This window comes from Sprattus sprattus (genome assembly GCF_963457725.1).
Source record: "Sprattus sprattus genome assembly, chromosome: 17".
Taxonomy (NCBI): Eukaryota; Metazoa; Chordata; class Actinopteri; order Clupeiformes; family Clupeidae; genus Sprattus; species Sprattus sprattus.
In genome coordinates, this window is record NC_137915.1 from 7,216,001 (window position 1) to 7,238,500 (window position 22,500).

The window sequence follows — 22,500 nt, forward strand, 5'->3', positions numbered from 1 at the left end:
TAATGGCTATTTATTTGCAAACACAGTAAAGCCACTTGAATGACACAAGATAAGCACTTGGGGACATGGAGTGATACCAGAGATGCCAGCCCCTGCCAAGCACTGTCTTAGTGTTGGCGTGGAGGAGGGCTGGGACTGGTATGTATACTGTGGTTAGAGTCACAAGAGGACTCATTAACTGACAAAGTGCAGATGGACCAGGCTAGGGTGGGGCTGTGTGGTGGGTGGGTGCACTGCTGAGGTGGGGTGAGAATGAGAGTACGGCCGGACGCTGGAAATAGGGGCCGTTGAAGTAAGGGGCACACAGTTGCATGTGGTTCTAGGATTGTTCTGTGTGTGTGTGTGTGTGTGTGTCTGTGTTTGTGTGTGTGTGTTAGTGTGTTTGTGTGTGTGTGTGTGCGTCTGCGTGTGTGTGTGTGTGTGTGTGTGTGTGTGTGTGTGCGTCTGCGTCTACCTGTGTGTGTGTATCTGTGTGTGTGCGTGCGTGTGTGTTGGGAGAATTGAAGCCAGTTCCTCAGGAAACAGCAGCTCACCACCGGTACACTTAACACCACAACACCTCCATGCGTGACAGAGCGTGCGGACATGTGTGTGTGTGTGTGTGAGTGTGTGCGTGCGCACGCTCAGGAGAGAGCAGAGCCTGGGAAACATGTTCAGTGCCTTCCTGGAGGTCAAGATTCTCTCTGGCCACATTGGGAGCAAAGGAAAACAGGAGAGAGAAGAGAAGGAGAGAAAAAAAGGAGGGAGGGAAAGAGAAAACTCCGACTGGGATCCATTTTTCAAACGGGAGGCCAGTTATCATGTTACTGAGGGTTTGGGGAATATCTAACAAGCAGTGTATTATAGTCTCCGGAAACCCAGCTGTGTGTGTGTGTGCGTGTCTGTGTGTGTGCGTGCGTGTGTGTCCATGTGTCCGTGTGTGTGTGTGTGTGTGTGTGTGTGTGTGCGTGTGTGTGTGTGTGAGAGAAGCATAGAGGGGCAGGCTTATCTGCATCATGGCCCTTTGCCTCCTGAGCCCTTATTTGGCCGGCTTTGAATAACTCTCTCTCTCTTTCTCTTTTATACACACAAACACACACACACACACACACGTTGGCACAGACACACACCTCCCTTGGCACCTCACACTCAGGCATCCTCTGTTTCACACAAAAGCAACTTGTCTGAGAGAGCTGCATGTTTTCCGCTGTTTGTGTATATGTGTATACCTGTGTGTGTGTGTGTGTGTGTGTGTGTGTGTGTGTGTGCGTGTGTGTCTGTGTGTCTGTGTGTCTGTGTGTCTGTGTGTCTCTGTGTGTGTTAGTGGTGCTAAAATCAATGACCAAATTAGTTGCTAACTAATTACATTTTTTATTAGTTGGTGTGTTTTCCGTGCTGACCTAGCACATCTGAAGAGGTTACCCGTTGCCTTTCTGGAGGATGAAGACTTCTTCTTCTTGTTCGCTAACTAGCATAGTTGATGTTCATGTTAAAAGCCACATTTCGAGCTGTAACGTTTTCTGTTTCTTGACATACGTTTGACTTTCATTTTCTCAATGAATTGTTTATGATATTGAACACACTGCATAGCGAATCATAACCTATTTACAGCCCTGTTCACATTCCAAATGTTCCCTTACCTTACAGCGTATATGGCTGGAGATAGTGACGCTGCTGAGTGTGCAAGTTACTTTCTTAATTGCAAAAAGATCTCTTCAACACCTCATGTCTATGTGTGCATACCCAATGTGGGTTGCATTTGAATTTGTTCGAACAAGTTATGGGTTTGTTGGATCTCTAATGCTACTGTGGATGGATTTCTACACAGGAAGCAGAAGAGTTGTACTCCCCATCAGGCAACTGAATTAGTGCTGAATTAGTCCATTCATTAATGAGTGAAGATCATTTTTATTGGCTTTATTGTTTGTTAGCATATGCCTAAAATTACCTCAGGCTAAAACAATCGTAAAGAATCATTGAGTAATTCTGCGATTGTTTATCCAGATAGTTGATTATTTGTTTCAATAATCCATAGAATCGACCCTCAAAATAATAGTAAGTTGCATATGTGTGTATGTGTGTGCGTGCATATGTTTGCGTTTGTCTGTACTAGTCTGTATGTGTGTGTGTGTGTGTGTCTGTTTCTGTTTACTTTGCAGAGGTGTTTTGGAATTTGGATGCTATTTTAAACTCCTGAAGAAGAAAAAAACCCTCCTCTGAGGTGTTGAGTTCAGGAATGATGACCAATGCATTCATGTTTGGGGGGGAATTTTGTTGGAAAGGTGCACAGCTCCTGCATCTTGAGTTTTCCAAATTAAGACAGAGAGCGAGAGAGAGAGAGAGAGAGAGGGAAGGAAGGAAGGAAAGAGAGAGAGAGGGAGGCAGGAAGACAGACAGGGAGGGAGAGGGAGACAGATTAAGATGTACAGACCAAGATACACAGAAAGAAAGAGGAAGAAAGACAGACAGACAGACAGACAGACAGACAGACAGACAGACAGACAGACAGACAGAAAGAGAGTGTGAAAGAGACAGACAAAGAGAGGGAGGGAACCCCAGACCAATCCAAGCTATCCAGATGGAGGGGTTATTATTTTCACAGCTTCCCAAGGATGTCAATTAAATCCAGGAATCTGTCCGTGTCAGAGTCAGAAGATTCCTCTCTCGTGGCGGTGTTCTTTGCTCTGTTTGTCTCCCAGCAGAAGATGTCCTGGGAATGTCTCTCTGCTCTGTATCTTGGCACAAGGCTGACCACATAAATGTGTGCCACAGCCTGCGGAGGTTGTCAAGCATGGTCCATCTTCAGCTTCACACACACACACACACACACACTCACACACACATTGAGGACACACTGACTTTTGAATGACACAAGATAAGCAGTTGGGGACCTCGGGTTGGCTTGCCAGAGATAGCATCCCCTGCCAGGCGCGCTCTCCGAGGAAAACTGGGCGACTGGCAACCAGACGGCCAAACACACAAACCGAAGGCATTCAGGAGGCACTCCCAGTTCCACTGAAAACTCTCCACTGTTAGGCTCCCTCACTTACTGTAAGACACTCAGAAGCAGTGAGAATGAAAGAGGGAAAACAGGAGAGAGACAGAGAGAGAGAGAAAGGGAGAGAGATGAAAGAGAGAGAGTCCTGTCTTCCATGCGGGCTGGCCATCTGGTTTGAAAGGGACAGTTTCCTGAGGTGGCCACTCAGTCAGTCACGCAGGGCGACAGTCGTCCCTGTTTTTACTTGCTCTCCCTCCTTCTTTCGGTCTTTCTCTCATTTTCTCCCTCCCTATTTTCTCTCTCAATTTCCTTCTCTTGCTGTCTCATCTCGAGTTCAAAGTTGCTTTGTTTGGCTTGGCTGTTCCTATGCAGTGTTGCTAAAGCATAAAAATACAATAGAACAAATGTAACCGTGGAGGAGAGAACATCTATGGAAGTGTGCACGCACATGCTGTATTTACAGCCCAGTGTATTTCAACCTGACTCTCTGCTAAGGCATATTAGCCACCGCTCTGCAGACCGCTCGGTTCTTGGCCGAATAGTACACACAGTCTGTGGCACTGAAACTAACAACTGGCAGACTCTGGTTAGTAAGCTTTTGGCATGTATGAAAAGTAAATGTAACAGTTTGAATATAGTTTTCTGCGAAACTCGTGGGTAAACCGTATTCATTTGTGTTAGTAATTGATATATACCCTACAATCCGGGGCAGATCGTGGCCCTCTTCTAGACTGAAGGCTAGAATGGCCAGAACGGCCGTATTTTTTTTGTCTCCCCCTTACATCCCCCTCTCTCCTCTCTTTTCTCTCCACCCCCAGCTACACACACACACACACACACACACACACACACCACCACCCCCCCATTCTGGAGTCCTGTGGTCATAAGCATTGGTCTCCTGTCCTCCTCCTCCTCCTCACTCAGACAGCCGCTCAGTTTGACATAGGGGAACTGCACTCCCCCCCTGCCCTGCACAGTGTAGCGCAGCGCGGGCCTTCACTCCTGACAGCCCCGCAGTGCCGCTGCTGGCTCTGCTTGGACAGGCCTGGAGCGCTACCAAGTGTCATCCCGTCTGCCTGCCCAAGCTTCATGTCTGGGTCATTAGTGGTGGTGCCGGAGGTGATGGTGTCGGCGCTAATGTGTGTGAAGATGATCTTCATCTGTCTGTGTGTGTGTGTGTGTGTGTGTGTGTGTGTGTGTGTGTGTGTGTGTGTGTGTGTGTGTGTGTGTGTGTGTGTGTGAAGATGATCTTCATCTGTCTGACTGTGGGTGTGGGAGGGTGAGTGGAGGACTGTTTTGCCAACCATTGCCATAACAGTGTCAATTGAGGACACTTACAATACCACACACAAACACAAACACACACACAAACACAAACACAAACACAAACACAAACACACACACAAACAGTGAGAAGTTGGACTTGTCACTGAATACAGCTTCCAGAGCCCTCAGAGTGTTAATAGCTTGTTGTATTAATGACCCCTTGAAACTCAGCGCCTCTGGTCATGTGCTGTGTCTGTTTGTGTGCACATGTGTGTGTGTGTGTGTGTGTGTTTCTGATCTTGCTGGGAAGTGGGGCTGATAGCAGATTAAGTGTGAGTGAAGAAAGGGTTCCAGTTGGGAGGGAGGGAACAGAACCACCTACACACACACACACACACACACACACACACACACACACACACACACACATAAGCACAAACACAAACACATACTCATACACTCCCCCCCACACACAAATACACACACATATTGAAAGCATTTAAGGTTGGTCAACATGCCAGCAGGCTTTGCGCCTCTCTGAGTTGTGTGTTTATTTCGATTCAAGAGCACAGCTCACCACTGTGTCTCTCAGGCAGTCCCAGTCATTTCCCCTCCACCGAAAGAGCGACAGATCGAAAGAGAGAAGGACAGAGATTGATTGAAGAGAGACGGAAGACAGAATTCTAGCATAGCAATAGAGAGATGGGACATCAAGTCAGAGTGGTAAAGAGAGAAAGTGGGATAGAGAGAGAGAAAGAGAGAGAGAACTGGGAACATAGAACAAGAGCAAAGAGTCTATGGACTTAAAAAAAAAAAGGATATTGTGGCTTGCCATATAGCATGGCCACAGTGTGTTTGGCAAGCCTGCGCTTTACATTCGCCCCCAGTGACAGTATAATAAGTAACTCTTTAAAACATGACTTTGAAAAGATTTTAATGTATTATTTTATGCAGCCAGAGCTTTCCGGAAAGTCGCGGCTTTTGCATGAAACGGAGCGGGGCCAGGCCCCGGCAGTGGGCAGAAATAGAGGGGCAGGGTGTGACCTCACTCTATTGCAGGGGTGCATAGGGGAGCTGGCATGGAGCTGGCTCTATCACACACACACACACACACACACACACACACACACACACACACACAAACACATGCACGCACACACACAGGCACACACACACAAACACACACATGCACGCACACACACACAAACACACACATGCACGCACACACACAGGCACACACACACAAACACACACATGCACGCACACACACAGGCACACACACACAAACACACACATGCACGCACACACACAGGCACACATGCACACATGAAAATGTCAGAGCTGGCGGAAGATCACAGTGCAAACACACATGCTCGTACACACAGATGCAAATATTCACACACGTATACACACATTGTGTTCCTTCATAGATTTCAGATAGTTATCTTGTGCTTTTCCAACAAATGAACTCTATTATGGCCTCATGTGCTTACTGATCAGGAGCTGAATAGTTGTAGGCATTTCTAATTATTGATTTCTTGTTCTTGTTTTATTTTTGTCATGTCTTTCTCTCTCTCTCTCTTTCTCAATCTGTTTCTTCCTCTCTTTCTCTTGCTCGCTCTCTCTTTCTTTCTGCCTCTTCTATGTCGTCTCTCTCTCAGCTCCTGATTGAGATGATGGGCTCCACTGATGAAGTCCTGCAGGAGGCATCAGCTGGCTGCGTGGCCAACATCCGTCGCCTGGCACTGGCCAATGAGAAGGCCCGCTACAGCTAGAGCAGCATCCGTCGCCTGGCGCTGGCCAATGAGAACGCCCGCTACAGCTAGAGCAGCGCCACCACAGAGAAGCCCAAAGTAAAACAAAAGAAGAGATTCCCCTTGAAGTTCCCACACACACACACACACACACTTTTGGACAGCCACATTATCACACATTTCAGAGGTGTGTGAGTATGTGTGATATGTGGTTGTGTGTGTGTGTGTGTCATAATGGTAGGAAGTATTTCCTCCCACCCCAAAAAGCTTTTAGTAATTATTTAATTTGGAAGTCTTTCACTGCTGTGTCTCCCTCATGTCTTTGCTCTGGCTTTGGCTGGGCCTAACTCCTCTCGTTACAGTGTCTAATTGAATCACAACAATAAAGCCTTTCTTCTCCTGTTTGTGTTCATGCCAAGCAAAGCTCTGTGTGTGTGTGTGTGCGTGTGTCTGTGGGTGTGTGTGTGCGCGTGTGTCTGTGTGTGGGTGTGTGTGCGCGTGTGTGTCTTTTCATAGTGTGTGAGTGCCGCATATTTCATGGACTGACATCTAAACAACAGCCACATCTGGCTGTCTTGTTTTGTATAACACACACACACACACACACAACCCAACACTCCTTCCCTCATACACTCACTCTCAACCACAGAGACATACAAGGCGACAGAGATATATGTGCTTTATATTCCAACCTGCACACTGACGCACCAACAGAAGACACATTCACCCACGCGTCCACATCCCGCTAAGCAGCGATACAGACTCAATGCCTTGTGTTTGCTAACTGTGTGTGGGTCTTGATCTAGCCCCCTCTTCTAAACAGTAAATCGATGCAGACGGAGAGTTTCCCGTAAAATATGAAATGACTCCCATAAACTCAATCAGCGATGAGGTAAACACAACAGACGACCGAATAACAACACACGGCACAACAGAGGTCGCCATTTGCGCAACCGGTCTGAGTAAATATGAATTTACACATATAATTGGTGCACTCAGTCCCACCCCCTACCCCGATTATTCCAAAATATGTTGCGTTATTAGCTGTAATTGCTGTAAATAAATGCTATTCTTCAGTGGACGTCCTCGTTAAGGTGGCTCGTAAACTGGGCAGGAATGAATGGGCGCAAGGGGCAAGAGACCGCCTCGGCGCAGACCCCATAAAGAGGCGTCCAGCTCCTCCTCGCTGGGCTGTGTGTTACGGGAGACCACCGCGTCCAGACCCAGACCTCTCTCCCTTGCCTCTGCACAAACAAATAAACCCCCATCTGAGCCCCCCACACCCCCCGGACCAACGCAGACAGGGAGGATGGAAACAAATACCCAGACAAGACTCTCAACACCTCCAACTCTTAGGTCATCTCTCTCTCTCTCTCTCTCTCTCTTTGTTCATTCTTGCTTTTGTTCACCAGCCCTGTTTCTCACTTTGTCCTTACATTTTTCACTTTCACTTTTTCTCCTCCTCTCTTCTCTCTCCTCTCTTCTCTGTCCTCTCTTCTCTCTCCTCTCTTCTCTGTCCTCTCTTCTCTCTCCTCTCTTCTCTGTCCTCTCTTCTCCTCCTCTCTTCTCTCTCCTCTCTTCTCTCTCCTCTCTTCTCTGTCCTCTCTTCTCTCTCCTCTCTTCTCTCTCCTCTCTTCTCTCTCCTCTCTTCTCTGTCCTCTCTTCTTTCTCCTCCCCTCCTCTATTTTCTCTGCTCTCGCCCCTCTCAGCCACCGCAGTGTGCTGGTGCTGATTAGGCCGCAGGCTTAGCACCCTGCTTTGGAGGCCCGTGTCACACCCTGGGGGGCTTTCAGCGTTAATATCGCTCTGATTCCGTATCGCAAGGCCATGTAACATCAGACGCTGGTGGTTAGGAACCTTTGCACTTCTCAAACACGCACTAACCAGCACCAGCTGAGGAGAGAGAGAGAGTGTGTGTATGTAAGAGGGAGGGAGAGAGAGAGAGAAAGAGGGAGGGGAGAGCTAGATCAAAAGTCAAAAGAGAGAAAGTTTTTCAGATTTCCTCCGTGGAAAGAGGCACTCGGCCCAGTAGGGAAAAAAAGACATTTGGCCCTGGCTCTCTGTTGTCTCCATTCAAACCCAAATGAATGCTATTATATAATGAACAGCCTACGTAGGCCTCCAAGAACAAACTGTTTGTCACTCTGTATCTTCCAGTCAGGATGTATCAGCTTGACAGAGAGCAGTAAACAGCCCGACTGCCAGAGTGTGTGTTCGACATGCGTTCCACACACCATGCATCTACTCGGAGAACAGAGCCAGGCCCATGCTAGAGTCAGATTCCTTCAGGCTAACTGGCAAGACAGCATGGCAGTTTGTACACTACCAGAAACTGCTGTGCTCAGCACCCCCAAACAAGATCAACCCAAACTCTTTCTCATAGAAATATCACTGTCCTGTAGCCTCCCTCCTGGGCCCCGGTTTGCCCTGAATGTCTGTCTGGTGTGTGCCTCCCTAATGTGGAGGTCATCTGCAGCAGGGGTTATGCATTGCTGACCTCATTAAACAAATGTAGCATGTTCCAGTGAAGGACAGGAATTCATGAGGTGCGTCTGCCCCTGGCCATGTCGGCCATCTGCCTATCTGAGCTCTTTCTTTTTCTCTCTCTCTGTTTCTCTCTCTGTCTTTGTAACCCTTGTCTAGTGGTCTCGGCAGTATATTGTTTATGTCTTATCTGCTCATATGGAGTGCAAAAGGTAATTCTCTGTTGATAAATCCATAAAGATTACACTCCAAAATCTTTCCTTGGGTTAGTTGTAAAAGTTAAGGTAATAAGAGTGGTTTTGTGTTTTAGAAGTTCTTTGAAAGCCTCTTGCTGGCTGACCGACACACAGGTTCCCTCAGCTACAGATGCTCGCCCCCCTCGTCCCCACCAGCAGCATGAGTTCAGCATTTACAGGTCAAACCCCGCCGTTACCACACAGATATACTGCTGCTCCGCTCATGCTGAATGGCTTGTTAGTGGTTTGACTGGGGGGGAGGAACCCAACAAGTGAAAGAAAGAGAGAAAAGAAAATGGTTAGCATGAAATATTTATTGTGTATAAACCCAGAGTTGTGTGTTTTCCTAATGCTTGTTCTGTCTGCACATGACTGTCGTGTTCCATTTATCACCTCCTCAAACACACATGCGCTTTTACTCTCCTGGCTCTTCGTCTGCAGTCCAACGTAATCCTGAGAAAATGAGAGGCTCGTTCTCCACAAATCAGTCGAGGTAGCCGTTACATTAGATCATTAAACACACGAAAGCAGACATACACACGCATAAGATATGGCCCACCAAATACATTATGCACTCTGAACACCATACATTTTTAGTGCACTTTGATGATATATGTTAGTACGCTCACTATGGGAGGTGAATGATTAGTGTGCATATGTGTGTGAATAGTGCATGGGGCTGTGTATGGAAGTACGCACAGCAAGTGTGTGTTCAAATTTCACATGGTGAGCGATGAATGTGTGTTTCTCGGCAGTACAGCCGTGGCGCTGGAACTGACATGTCACTCATCTCCCTGAGCTTGCTGTGTGGGGAGTGTTTGCAAGACTTGGCCAGACAACACACACACACATGCACTCACACACATAAACACGCACCGACGCACACACACACACATTCACCCACACATACACACACAGAGACTGGGCCTGGGTGATTGTTTTGCGAAATGAAAGTGGAGGGATCCCACAGGCCTGGAGGCGGTCCGGTTGAAGGATTTCATAAGGCAGCTAATGAGCAGTAAAAACGCCGTCCAGACATCAGAAGTGGCTTCGCCCGCTCCCAGGCAGCCTTTCACAAACACACACACACACACACACACACACACACACAACCCACACACACACAAACACACACACACACACATATATACACACACACACACACACACAAATACACACACACACACACACAACCCACACAACCCACACACACACACACACACTCACACACACATACACACATACATATGCACACACACACACACACACACACACACACACACACAGAGGAGCATTGTGGTAAAGACACCACACAGAAATACACACACAACACACATTCATGCATGCACCCAAACACAAACTTATACGCAATATAACCACTCTCCGGTTCCATATGTTTGTTAGTACTCTCATATCTAAGCCTCCCGCTAAACCCCAACTCTCTTTCTCTCATGTATAGGCGAGCTGTTGCTTATTTTTCCCCATTTGATACCCATATTAGGTTTCTCATTCCTTCAAACACCCCCAAAAAGTAATATTCTCTCTTCCTCTTTGTCCCTATTTATCCTTTTCTCCTTGTTCCTAAAGTGGTTACATTGTTGCTAACAGTACTTGATTTGATTTGAAGTGCTTGCAGCTAGACTGCAGCAAGTGATCTGAACACGATGCTACGTGGCTACAGTGGCTGTAGATGCTCTTGAATGGCAGGTGTGAATTTACAACTAGTGAGGGTGCATGTGTGTGTTTGCATCCCTAGTTGTGATGATATGTGCTGCAAGCATAGATAGATCAATACAGTGCTTTGTGTGTGTGTGTGTGTGTGTGTGTGTGTGTGTGTGTGTGTGTGTGTGTGTGTGTGTGTGTGTGTGTGTGTGTGTTTGTGTGTGTGTGTGTGTGTGTGTGTGTGTGTGTGTGTGTGTGTGTGTGTGTGTGTGTGTGTGTGTGTGTGTGTGTGTGTGTGTGTGTGTGTGTGTGTGTGGATTTTGTTTTATTGAAAGAGAAGTTTATAGACTAATTAGACCTTGATGCCACCTGTTGAGCTTGCCCTATGAAAGTGTCAGGTCCAATCCGACCAGTGATGATCTGCCTGCAGTCTGTAAAAGTCTGCTGTTCAGTGTTTATGAAAGATGAAATGCAGACGTCTAGACTGAGAGGCTACTGTGTGCCCTGACGAGCCAATGACAGATGCCGATGATGTCTTATGTTGATGTGTTTTATGAGAGATGTGTGGGGCTCTTTGATTGGGTCTTCTGGTCCTCATTATGATGTCATCATCCAGCCTGATTAATGGATATGCACGCTACTACTGTTGGGCAGATGTAGGCCGGAGAGTCATACACTTTCATAAAGAAAACCAATCAAATAATTACACACACACACACACACACACACACACACACACACACACACACCACACACACACAATTTGAGAGCAGTATACAAGATCATATAGTATTGCGTATTTACATTGTGCAAGTATATGGCTATGACACACACGCATTTGCTGAAAGACACAAGATGTAGTCTACAATTACGTAATACAAATCTATGTATACACATAGGCATAAACAAAGGAGATGACAGCATACAGGACGTAAGCATAAGACAACACGCACACACACACACACACACAAATAACACAACACACACACATCTGTGGGCCAGAAGTTGACCAAGTGTTCTTCGTCGGACCTCTTTTGGGCCGTGAACCTGTGTGGCCCTCGTGGCTCCAGACCAAGAGTGATATTATCCCCCGCTTCTCATCTGCACTTCAGCATACAGGCAGGACAAACAGGGGGAATAGAGAGAGAGGGAGAGGGGGAGAGAGAGAGAGAGAGGTAAAGAGAGAGAGAGGGAGAGAGAGAGAGAGAGAGGGAGAGAGAGAGGGAGGGAGAGAGAGGGAGGGAGAGAGAGGGAGAGGGGCAACTGCTTCATCTGGCAGAAGATCTGGCTTTAGGTTCATGTGCAAATGCACCTGGCTGTTGGTAGTTCTCCTTTTCTAGATAACTAGAACACTGATCTGCGTGCTGTTCCTATGTTGTATTGTGAGAATCTCACTCTCTGTTCATCATTGCCAAACTTCTGAGAAACGATGCATCCCTCTTCTCTCTCTTACGGAAGAGGTCACATTTCAGAACATTTCGTGCCTTTTGGTGTTAATAAGTGACCAGTGAGATTTACGGACACACAGTGGGATCTTAGCACGCATGATGGAATGAAAGCAGAAAGGACACTTTTAAGAGTTTCCTTCAAAAGTGCGAATAATTGGAATAAGTTATGGCGGAAAGAAGACACTAGGTCCAATTTTCCAAACGCTAATGGTCACAAAATCCTTGTTGACTTTGCTTGTTGTTCTCTGCGTCTGAAAAGCATGGCCTATTCATGTGCACGCTAACTATGACATCAGAAAGGCTTCTTCAATGAATGGCAATATAGAACCATAGAAAGATTTTTAAAATATTGCAATGGCAGCAACAATCCAAACTGCTCTTTTTCTGTCCTTGGCCCAGATGTGCTGTTTTAAGGAGAAGCATGTGTAGTTTTGTGTCCTATTGAAGACAAACAACAAAATAGGCCACCTCTACGTGCCAGTAGAGTTTACACACAAACCCAAGCTTTTTTAATATGGCCACCTGTGCACTCTACGATTCCATATGTCCATAAGCCACCTCTGTGTCAGTAGCCTACCACAATTAAAAAGCTCTTCTTGGCCAAACCAATCTTGTTTCTCCTGATATATATTTTATTCCAAACGTAATCCTTATGATCATAAATAGCTGTGGGGTGAGCACGGATCGGTAGCCAGAATACAGAAATACAGAAACCCTTATTAGTCTCTTACATCCATGGGAACCAGCCCACGCACTGCGATAACACCGTGCCAACAGCACCCGGGGCCAAAGACGCACACGGGGCTGAACGTAGGCCGGATCGACCAACCCGGACCAACCCGTCTCAGCCTTGCCTTGCCCCAGCCCAGCTGCTTCAGACTGCCGTGCATATTTTTAGGAAGCCGATTTTCTTTTTTCCTCTAAGAAAAACAGAGTGAATGGGAGCACTGCCCTGAACACATATTATTTGCTGAGAGCGTCTCGGTGCCAGAAGTGAAGGCAACTAATGACACTAGCCCCTTTTTTGGTGTAATAGCTTTAAGTGTGTGTGTGTGTGTGTGTGTGTGTGTGTGTGTGTGTGTGTGTGTGTGTGCTTGTGTGGAAAAGCTAAAGTGTGTAAGAGTGCGTAATAACATTTCTCTCTCCCTCTCTCTCTCTCTTTCTGAGTAGTGTCCTAAATGTTCAAGGCAATAAGAAAAAACACTTTAATCACCGAATCTCGAATAGGTATAATTGTTTGTCCTGAAGTAGAGCGTTCAAATTTTCCAGGGGACCAATGATTTTAACAAATTTGTCTGTGGCTTTTGTAACGTGGCCTTGTAGTGTAGACCTCAGTAGGCAGGAAAATACACACACACACACACACACACACATATGGGGCCCAGGGCTGGTGTGAAAGCGTCACTTTAAATGGGAGTCATTAGAGCTGCCACTGAAATGGATTTGAGCTTTTAATGAGATGAGGTGTAGACATAATCGTAATTTCTTGCAATTGTTAGCCTTTGACCCTAGGCTTCTATGTGTGTGTGTGTGTATATGTTTGTGTGTGTGTGTGTGTGTGTGAAAAAGAGGGAGAGCAGTGAAGAGATTTGTTTTTCTTTTACATTACTGTAGCAAGCCAATATTACTTGTTGGTAATAGCAATAGCGGCTGCAGTAGAAGTCAACACACATACACACACACAAGAAAATGGCCAGATCCTGTCTAACTGTGTGTGTCTGTGTGTGTGTGTGTGTGTGTGTGTGTGTGTGTGTGTGTGTGTGTGTGTGTGTGTGTGTGTGTGTGTGTTTTATGTAAGGCATCTTGTGTTGTCATCAGACTCTGGTTTTCTTGCGTCTGTCTGGTTAAGTGGTATTTCATTTATCACATAAACAGCTAATTGTCATTTTATGCAGATGCTGTTGCGGCAGCAGTGGACATAGAAAAAAACCAAGACCAGATCTCTGCTCCCTTCTCCGGGAGAGAGAGAGAGAAAGAGTGGTGATAATGATATACCCTCTAGCCAGTATAAATGATAAACAAATAACCCAGCTAGACACTATAGTCTGTAAGTATAGTGTGTCCACTACACTAAAGTCTGTATATATAGTGTGTGTGTGTGTGTGTGTGTGTGTGTGTGTGTGTGTGTGTGTGTGTGTGTGTGTGTGTGTGTGTGTGTGTGTGTGTGTGTGTGTGTGTGTGTGTGTGTGTGTGTGTGTGTGTGTGTGTGTGTGTGTGTGTGTGTGTGTGTGTGTGTGTGTGTGTGTGTGTGTGTGTGTGTGTCTGCGCATGTGTGGCATTTGACAGGAGACTGTGTGTGTGCTGATGAGAGCTTGTCTGCATGGTTCATAAAAGGCTCACAAAAGACATAAAAGACATATTACCTAGAGAGGCTGACAAGATAACGGAACAAAGAACAGTGCTGGGATTTCAAAGTAGTGAAAGCTGAAGCTACTTTGTGTGTGTGTGTGTGTGTGTGTGTGTGTGTGTGTGTGTGTGTGTGTGTGTGTGTGTGTGTGTGTGTGTGTGTGTGTGTGTGTGTGAGAGAGAGAGAGAGAGAGAGAGAGGGGGGGGGGAGAGAGAGAGAGAGAGAGAGAGAGAGAGAGTCAGAGTGCTGATTGAGGCAGAACAGATGTAGTGGTCTCTTCGGAGTGCTCAACTCTTCAGTAAGCCCCTCTTCTCCTTGAGCCACTGCACTGGCTGTCCAAATCACTTCTCAACGCTCATACATTTCCTAGAGCACAGCCCTTTTAACACACACACACACACACACACACACACACACACACACACACACACACACACACACTCACTCACTCACATTCCAACCCCTAACACAGTGAGACATTGGGACCAAACCAAACAGATACATCAGTCTAATTTTCACACTCGCACACACACGTTTATGTAATACACTGATACGCTGGTGAAGGTCACAGAAAGAGAAAGAGGGTGACTGAACATGAACTGTTTGCCAAGAATGTTCACTTTTAAATTATTGTATCTGTTATCTGCATGTGATTTCTCCAAAGAAAACCTGGCTTCCCATCTTGAAAAAAAGTTCGTGGGGAATGAAATCGAATGACTCATGCTGCGTTCGGGAGCGTTCCTTCATTAAATAGGTAAAAATAAACACAAATAAAAACAAACACGTTCATTACACAGACTTTAAAAGTTACAGATGGGCCCGTTCTGCAAAGTCATGCGCCTCGCAATCACTACCCTGGATAAAGCCGAGAGTAGAGTGGTGTAATTTGGTGAAATGAGAGGGTAGGGCACCAGGATCTTATCAATGCTCTATTCCTCTGCACGCTAGTTTTCCAGATTAAAACATAACACTGGCGTTCGATGTAATTAATTGGATTGTACTTGTTTACAGCGGAGATTTGAGTCAACTGAAATAGAATTTAATTTCACCCTTGGTAAACAGCTTTGGGTAAAGTCTGGCATGGCACAGTATCGGCTGTGCTGTTGATAGGTTTAGGGTTCCGCTTGCAAAGGTCAAGTCAATAAATGCTGGTCTGGAACTATTTCCGTGCTATTTCAGAGGACATATTTTGAAAAGGAAATTGTGTTATAAATGTTCAGACGTACATCAACAGCATATTACATAAAAATACGCACTTGTGTGGGGATACCAAATGGGTGCAAGTAATACATTGGAAAATGTAAACGTGTTTCCCATGTTGCCAACGGAAGGGAATACACGTAAGCTAGGCCATTAGTATGATGTGTATATTCATATATATTCATAAACGTATCTATACTAATCTAATGTAGGCTAAACTCTTTCTATGTATATGCAGTTTTTTTCCAATGCTAAAAATGAATTCGCCAATTCTAGACACGTTGATGCCATCTATTTAATTGTGCCACCTGTCAGTTTCATGGTGCATTGAATTCTGCACGTCCTGGACGCACAGGTGAAAAGAAACCCGAGTTTGCCATACTTATCAACATATCAACGCATCAACACGCTGCCGTGGGCACATGGGAACGTTCCAGACAGAGGATTGCTGCGCGCGCCGTCTCCCGGTAGCCTCCCCCGGGCACGCCGCGGAACCGGCATACTGCATTCACCCTATGTTCGCAAACTGAGCCACTGTGCTAGGAAACATGAGAAGTGTGTTGTATTCACGTTTCGGGGCCCTGCTCTTCAGGGCCGTTGAATAAAGCTGCGAGGCGAGCGTGGTGTGTGCGGTTTGCGCTCCGGAGTTGAGGACGGGAATATGTAAACGGGGAATGGGCCATTGGCAACGGGACTGCTCACTACAGTCACGCAGGACGGGCGCTTGACAGGTAACATGGAGATATTTATTTCTAACGCAGTTGTGTGCTAATTCTTTCGCGTCAGATGAAGGGTTAGTCTTCACTTTCATGTTTGTGAAGGTGTTGGAAAGACGATTTGAAGGCTGCTCCGTTCTAAACTCTTACCTGGAATTACGCCTGCTGTAAGCGATACACTGGTCTGGTAGCCTACTTGACGGGTGGCCGTTACTCAAGTGCCAGTACTTTTCTACTTCTGGTAAATTCGTGTGAAAGATAGTTTTTGATAATAAGAAAAGAGGCGAACGCAAAATTGTATTTTATTGAACAAGAAGCGCTTCTGAAGATTCATTCGTGTTCAACATGTTGGATACAGCTGTTTCGGTCATTTGAACGTCTACGGTAGAACCAGCCTGCAAGTCTTTTTGATATAACTGGCAAATCCAAATTACCAAACCAGTCACCATGAAAGTACCTCAAAATATGACATCATTCTCTTTTGGTCCTTTTATGTGATACCAGCTGTTTGCTGTTCTAATTCGAGCTTGTTTCTTTGCTGTTTAAAGTGGACCACGTTTATATGTCACTAACGATACCTTACCATTGTAGTTATTCAAGAGGATTTGGTACTGATTAAATGAACCTTGGCCCGTGAATAACCTACAACACATGTGTTTGAAAGCCGTCCCACTGGATGGTTGCTGCGTCGGTATGTTGTTTTGGTACAAGACTTGCGCTGTTTATTTTATGAATCTGTCATCCCAATGATAATAAACTCTCCTTGCCCCGCTCCTCCGAGTGATGAGCTCACGGCTGTCCGTCAGTGGTCCCGCTGTATGCTCGTGATTAAAGGGCACGTCTACGTGATTATTTAAAAAACATACACAAACATCTTGTCCTCTGTTCGCTTCCACAGGAGATACAGGGGAGCCGGACGGTCTGCAGCGGCAGTGCAGACAGCATAGCCACCACGCGCGCCCCACAGCCTTTTTTCCCCCCCGCACGACGGAGCGCGTGAGGAATACGGCACCAAAGATGAACACGATTGTGTTCAACAAACTTAGCAATCAGGTTCTGTTCGAGGAGAACGCCAAGGAGGTGGAGAGGAGCAGCAGGAATTATTTGGAAGTGATCGATGGACAGCACGCGGACCTTCTCTCCGGCAACCCCGCAATCAAAGACAGCTCGGTCATCCGCCACCGGCGCGCGGGGTACGTGTTCATGAAGTCTTTATAAAATCCAGCAGTCATACAGTTGCTTGTGGGACGGCAAGTGAAATGCTACTGGGCTGAAAATGACTCGCAGAACTGTTACACGGGTGGAAAGCGTATGCTTGTTTTGGGTAGTCTTTTTAGAGGCTTAACACGCAATAAACTTGAAACAACGTAATTACAGCTAATCCTAAAATAGTTGGAGTAACACAGAAAAAATGTAGCTTCTCGCACAAAGTGTGACCTGACCTAAACTCGAATGGAAAAGGAAGCTACATTTTCCATAAGACTCATTTTGGATAATCTAGTGCGACACATCTGTCGGAATTAATTATTTAAACATCATTTTCAGTTTGACAGTAGTCTGCAAAACTTAATGTTTTTAAACGAAAACGTCGGTCTGATTTTGCTCAGTGTTCTCAATAAATATCATATTCTCCTAGACATTTATGTTCGTGAACTGAGGTTTAAACATATGGTTTGAGTTTAAATGCAAGTGTATTTTTTTTAGGCTAAAGTTGTAATATGACCTTAATTTTTTTAAAGGGGAATCACAGGAAATTAATATTTACTACTCAATTTGGACACTTTAGTGTTGATGTTTTTAGATAGACTAATCTTTAGATTATGATCTAGGGCCTGTGTGTTCGGTAGCGTGTTTCAAACTGCCCCCGGTCTGTTTCCAATAAATAAGCATGTCCTTTAACTTGATGTGTGGTCCAGTCAATCACGGATATTTTTGTAGAGACTGGGGCAGAAAAGGATTCATATCCCCCGCGTTCCCCAACCCTTCGTCCCTCGCGAGCAGCACCTCGGGCTGTTTACGGTTAGCACGCATTTTATTTGCTGACAGCACAGTAGTGCCTTCTGTGCGCTGCTACATCAGTCCCGTGCGCCGGTGACTGGTACCGTTGAAACACGAGTCCGCTCGTGCAAACATCCTCCGCTCTGGGGCGCGTCTGCGCGCGGTTAGTGAAGCGCTCCGGGTGTCGGGAAAATGAGACAGAGGCATAACACACTGACCCTCGCAGGCTAATGAAGAATATTAATGTAAATAACGAGGTGTGTGTCGCCCAACTCCGAACAGGGAGAAGAAATGTTCCGTAGGTTGTCTACACAGATATGGGTTACAAGGAAAATATTTGCCCAACACGAGCCTCGGGCAGGCTAGGGGTTTTGCAGGGGAAAAGCATTACGTTAAGATTAGATAAGGGTTTGCTATCACGGCTCCACACTGACCCCTACAGGGCCAAACACGTGAGATTGCCTTCAAAGACTAGACCTACACCATGATTCAAAGCAGGATGCATATGAACTTTATATTGTGTGTGTGTGTGTGTGAGTGGAAAATGTCCTCCTGTCCAGAGCATTCGTGTCAGCCTCTGCAGTGAGGCCTTAACCTGGCCTAATAAACGGGTTCGCGCCGCAGACGGGGAGAGAGCTCGTTTGAGACTTCTCAAGGCGTTGGTGTGAAATTGAATGTTGTTATTTGTTTAATTGCGCCGTTTTCGTGCTTTGCGGTGGGAAAGAAAACACGTAGGTTGTTAAAACGCCTCTGTTCGAGTTCTCTTCGCGTCTCGAGCTCAATTACAGCGCAGTTAGGCAGCGGAATTACACTTCTCTCAGCGCGTTTCAGGACTCATGAACCCGACCATTCTCAAGCAGCTGAGATGGCTGTTTGTTCACACGCATCCGCGCCTCATTCATCTGCAACAGCTCTCTCTCTCTCTCTCTCTCTCTCTCTCTCTCTCTCTCTCTCTCTCTCATAGCCTAATACAGAGAGACTGTCTGTTCGTCCCTAACGCGATAATTTGTTCATTCATAGTCGAACCTTTACTTGTTAACTAACCATACAAAACTATCGAAAATAGTCAGGTAACCAATAATCTCGAAGACCTTATTTTCTACTGTCAGAAGACTAGGCCATCAATCATACGATAATTTAAATATATTTTTTATTAAGCCCATTTGTGCCTGTGCAGAGAAAGCTGCTTGGTCCTGTAGTTACTGGCTACATTAAGGCCGAAATTTAGGTTGAAATTGGAATTGTTATGAAGTGCCTGATAGACTGTAGATTTCAGGTCCCATAGATTCTCAACATGCTGTGAATTAACGTGTTGATTCAGGAAATGTAATCATACCACTGAATGGGACAAAAAATCTGCCCCAGTGATGAAAGGTGTCTAGCAACCGACTGGCCGCACTGCTTTAAATGAAAATACATTTTGGCATGTTTTGTTGTTATGTCTCCATGGATATTCAATATTTTGTAAAAATATTTCTCAATGTGCAGGGCGTTGTCGATTTGTGCGATATTCATTAAGTCCTCAGCAAAACGAAGAAAAAAAATATGGGCTGAAAATATGAAACTGCCCTTGAAGCCTTAGCTTAGAAGAAATAGCCTTGGGTTTTTAACAATATGTACTCTATATATTTGTCACATTTCAACTCTGTGTAATGAAGAATTTGTGTATAATACTACGTGAGTTTACATCAGTTCAATTGCTGGCATGTGTAAGTGCAGATGAGATGAATGCACCGTGATGGCTTTCTCTCCCTTACCTGCAGGTCCCGTCAGAACGGCGGAAAGGTGCGACACAAGCGGCAGGCGCTGCAGGATATGGCCCGACCTCTGAAACAGTGGCTGTACAAACACAGGGACAACCCGTACCCCACCAAAACAGAGAAAATCCTACTGGCCCTTGGCTCACAAATGACTTTGGTCCAGGTAATCACACCTGCACTCATCATTGTCTCTCAGTGTAGTTAATTCAGTGTCCTGCATTCTCTCTAAGTGGTATAAGAAATTGCTTTTCTGATGGTGATATTTGCTGTGTGGTTGAAATGGGACTGGAGAAAAGTGCATCATTTGTCTGTGTGCATTTATACTATTGCTGCAGGCTTATGTAAACAAAACAGTTAACTGTCTGGAACACAGGCTTTCAGCTCTTGACTGTTTGGTCCAAAGCATCGACTGTATATAGAGTCAATGGTCCAGAGTCGTTTGAGAGTTAATTAGTAGCCATGATTGTTGTGCACAGCACTGGTGATTGCATGTTTGGAAATTAGGCTTTTAAGTGGTTTAGGGTGCCTGTTGTGAGCTTGCTGACAGCACAGGCTGTGAGGAGAGTGGCGTTGGACATGTAGTCAGCATGCTCGTGTCGGCCCACCAGGAGCTATTGCAGGGTTTGGAGATGGAGGGGGAGTCTTTCTGGCCTGATGTGATGTGTGATGGTGGGATGTATGATTTTCATTGACCAGGTTGCTCGTGCCTACAGAGAGGAATCAGACAACAGTATACAGATCTGTTCATGGTTTTCTTTTTCGATCTCTCCCTGTCTCCCCCCTCTCTCTTTAGTGTGTGTGTGTGTGTGTGTGTGTGTGTGTATGTGTGGGAGAGAGAGAGAGATGCAGAATTTGAGAGAGTGTATGTGAGAGATACGTATGTGTGTTTTAGTGTGTTTTTCTAGAAGAAAGAGAGACAGTGCATGTGTGTAAGGGAGAGAGAGAGAGAGAGGCAGAGAGAGAAAAAAAAGACAGCATTTGAGAAAGTGTATGTGAGAGATATGTGTGTGTGTTTTAGTGTGTTTTTCTAGAAGAAAGAGAGACAGTGCATGTGTGTGGAGGAGAGAGCAGAGTGAGTTTGCTGTAAGGCTCTGAATGACACTGCTCAGTCTGGTCTGCTTTTCATATTCTGTCTAATGATTCCATTTGGTTTCCTCTGAGCAAAAACACACGAGAGAAAAATGAAATTATGATGAGGACACACACACGCACGCACGCGCGTACACATGCGCTGCACACACACACACACACACAAATGAACACACACACTCTTGAACTGCTGGACATGTGGTCATGCATGGTCTCCTTCCTTTCTGCAACATGACTGTTGGCAGACAGAATAAGAGAGAGAGAAAGCGCAAAAGAAAGAGAGAGCGAGAAAGAGAGACAGAGAGATTTTATACAGAGTTTGGTGAGTACCATTCAAATAGCACACACCAAACTCCATAAAGAAAACAGTTATAGAAAATCACCGGCAGATCCAAGAGCTTGATTTCTTGGTCTCCTATCATCGATCAGACACATGTGTTCTGGAAGTCTCCTTTTGCTCTGCACAGTACATCACCCGCACCAAAGTTAATGTCAACTGCATTATAGGTCACACTAGATATATGGCAAATTGGTGCAATCAGTATTAAATCTGCACATAGATCATATGTGACCTACTGTTAACTGAACTTAACATGTTACATCAATATGGAAAACATACACACACACACAGAACATCATTACAGAAAACACACACTTTTAAAATATTTATTTGAATCCACCAATCATATTCTGTACAGAAAGGATTAAAAAATGTCTCAGAGGTTGAATACAGCTTAGTGACTCATGGGTAAGAAACATCTCCTACACCAAACAACAAGACCACCTAAAGCACACACACAGAACACGCTTTTTTTTCATGGACAAATTCAGCTGACATTTTTTTCCCAACACAAGTAGCAGTGTGGTGAGGTAATGAAAGAATGTGTGTTATCAGTGCTTGAGCTTCCTGACCTTGGCATAGCCCATGCTACGGTTCCCCAGCTGGGTTAGTCAATGCTTTGTGTAGCACACTCAGACGATTCTGTGTAGCGCACTCAGACGATTCTGTGTAGCACACTCAGACAATTCTGTGTAGCACACTAAGACGATTCAGCACAATAAGTAGCTCCTCCACATTGAAAGGAAGACAGAGTCATTACATTATACTTCTCTCACCTAGAGATGGGATAACTTGTTCTCGCTCTCTCTCTCTCTCTCCCTCTCCCTGTCTATCTTTCTCACATTAAGTGTCAATCTTTCTATCTGTTCTATTTTCTCTGCGGGCCCCTGAAGGAGAAGACGGAGAGGCCCTAGACACCCGATCTGCAAACCTAGGGCTCAATCAGTGCAGGAGTGATCCAGCATAAATAAGGGCCCTGACACACGGCCGGCCCCGGCTTTCATAAGCCACTTGAAATCTATTGGGCATGAAAAGTTTTTCTAGTCGAACATCTAATGGTCTCTGTCCCTTGTGAAAGGGAGAAGGCCTGCTCGGGTGTCGTTTTATGGCGTGCAGTGAGGAGGGGGGGGACGAGCGAGCGCTGGAAAAAGCGTGTTATTGGAGCGCAGCGCGGAGCGGCCAGAGTAAGCACCTCGCATGTCCGCTCAGATGAGGCCGCGCTA

At 45.7% G+C, this 22,500-nt stretch overlaps 2 protein-coding genes across 2 annotated transcripts in view; both read left to right on the top strand.

Annotated features, from left to right (window-relative positions):
* odad2 (outer dynein arm docking complex subunit 2) overlaps window positions 1–6,029 on the top strand; it is a gene marked incomplete at its 5' end in the record, with an annotated part of 71,667 nt that extends 65,638 nt beyond the window's left edge. The window contains one exon of the mRNA XM_080854944.1: window positions 5,905–6,029. Within this exon, the coding sequence (XP_080711070.1) occupies window positions 5,905–6,018 (114 nt within the window). The 3' untranslated portion in view covers window positions 6,019–6,029. The remainder of the gene's footprint in view (window positions 1–5,904) is intronic.
* Window positions 6,030–17,107: 11,078 nt separating this feature from the next.
* mkxa (mohawk homeobox a) overlaps window positions 17,108–22,500 on the top strand; it is a gene marked incomplete at both ends in the record, with an annotated part of 32,431 nt that continues 27,038 nt past the window's right edge. Inside the window, 2 exons of the mRNA XM_080854945.1 lie at window positions 17,108–17,283; window positions 19,852–20,011. Coding sequence (XP_080711071.1) covers window positions 17,108–17,283; window positions 19,852–20,011 — 336 coding nt within the window. The remainder of the gene's footprint in view (window positions 17,284–19,851; window positions 20,012–22,500) is intronic.